Below are 892 nucleotides of genomic sequence, written 5' to 3' on the forward strand. Positions count from 1 at the left end.
CAGCAACACCCCCCACCCTCTACCCCCACCCCTCCGTTGGAGATAGAGCTCAGTCACCAAAGGGCAAAGATTTAATCCATCATGCCTCCAAAATGGAACCTTCATAAAAACCCTAAAACAAAGAGTTCAGGGAACTTCTGGGTTGGTGAACATATCAATGTGCTGGGAGGTTGACATACCCCAACTCCCCAGGGATAGAAGCTCTTGCCCTTGGGACCCTTGTGAACCTCGCCCTTGTGAACCTCTTCATCTGGCTGTTCATTTCTATCCTTATGATATCCTCTATGATAAACCAGTAACAGTAAGTAAAGTGTTTCCCTGAGTTCTGTGAGCCATTATAGCAAATTATTGAACCTGAGGGGCTTGTGGGAACCCTCAAAATGTAGCCAATTCAGACAGCAGTGTGGGTAGCCTAGAGAATCACTACCTGTGACTGGCATCTGAAGTGGGGGGCAGTGTTGGGGGAACTTAACCTGTAGGGTCTGACACTACTCTGGGTAGCTAGTGTCAGATTTGAATTGAAAGTTGGACACCCAGTTGGTGTCACAGAAAACTGGAGAATTTCTTGGTGTGGGAGGAAAAAGTCCCTATGAACCCGTAAAATATGTAGCTGCCTAAAATGAAATCTTTTAGGAGCCTGATACTGACATAGATCAGACAATGTCTTCCTATCACAGGCGGGAAGACCTCCTAATCGCTTCCTCTCCTATTTTACAGGTAAGACAGAAAGCAAAGATGCTTTTTACTTCGTTGGGATGTTTCGTATCACCAACATTCAGTTTCTTCCTGAGTACCGCCAGAAGGAGTCCAGAGAATTTCATTCAGTGGCTGGGACTGTGCAGCAAGTGGTGAGGGGAAGGGGGAGGTGGGTGAAAGGCTGGGGGGGGCGGTG

At 47.4% G+C, this 892-nt stretch overlaps 1 protein-coding gene across 1 annotated transcript in view; it reads left to right on the forward strand.

Annotated features, from left to right (window-relative positions):
• The first annotated feature begins 755 nt into the window (after positions 1-755).
• Positions 756-892, forward strand: part of TMPRSS7 (transmembrane protease, serine 7) — a 34344-nt gene continuing 34207 nt past the window's right edge. The window contains exon 1 of the mRNA XM_008573775.1: positions 756-848. Coding sequence (XP_008571997.1) covers positions 756-848 — 93 coding nt within the window. The remainder of the gene's footprint in view (positions 849-892) is intronic.

This window comes from Galeopterus variegatus, unplaced genomic scaffold, assembly GCF_000696425.1.
Source record: "Galeopterus variegatus unplaced genomic scaffold, G_variegatus-3.0.2 Scaffold963, whole genome shotgun sequence".
NCBI classification, from domain to species: domain Eukaryota; kingdom Metazoa; phylum Chordata; class Mammalia; order Dermoptera; family Cynocephalidae; genus Galeopterus; species Galeopterus variegatus.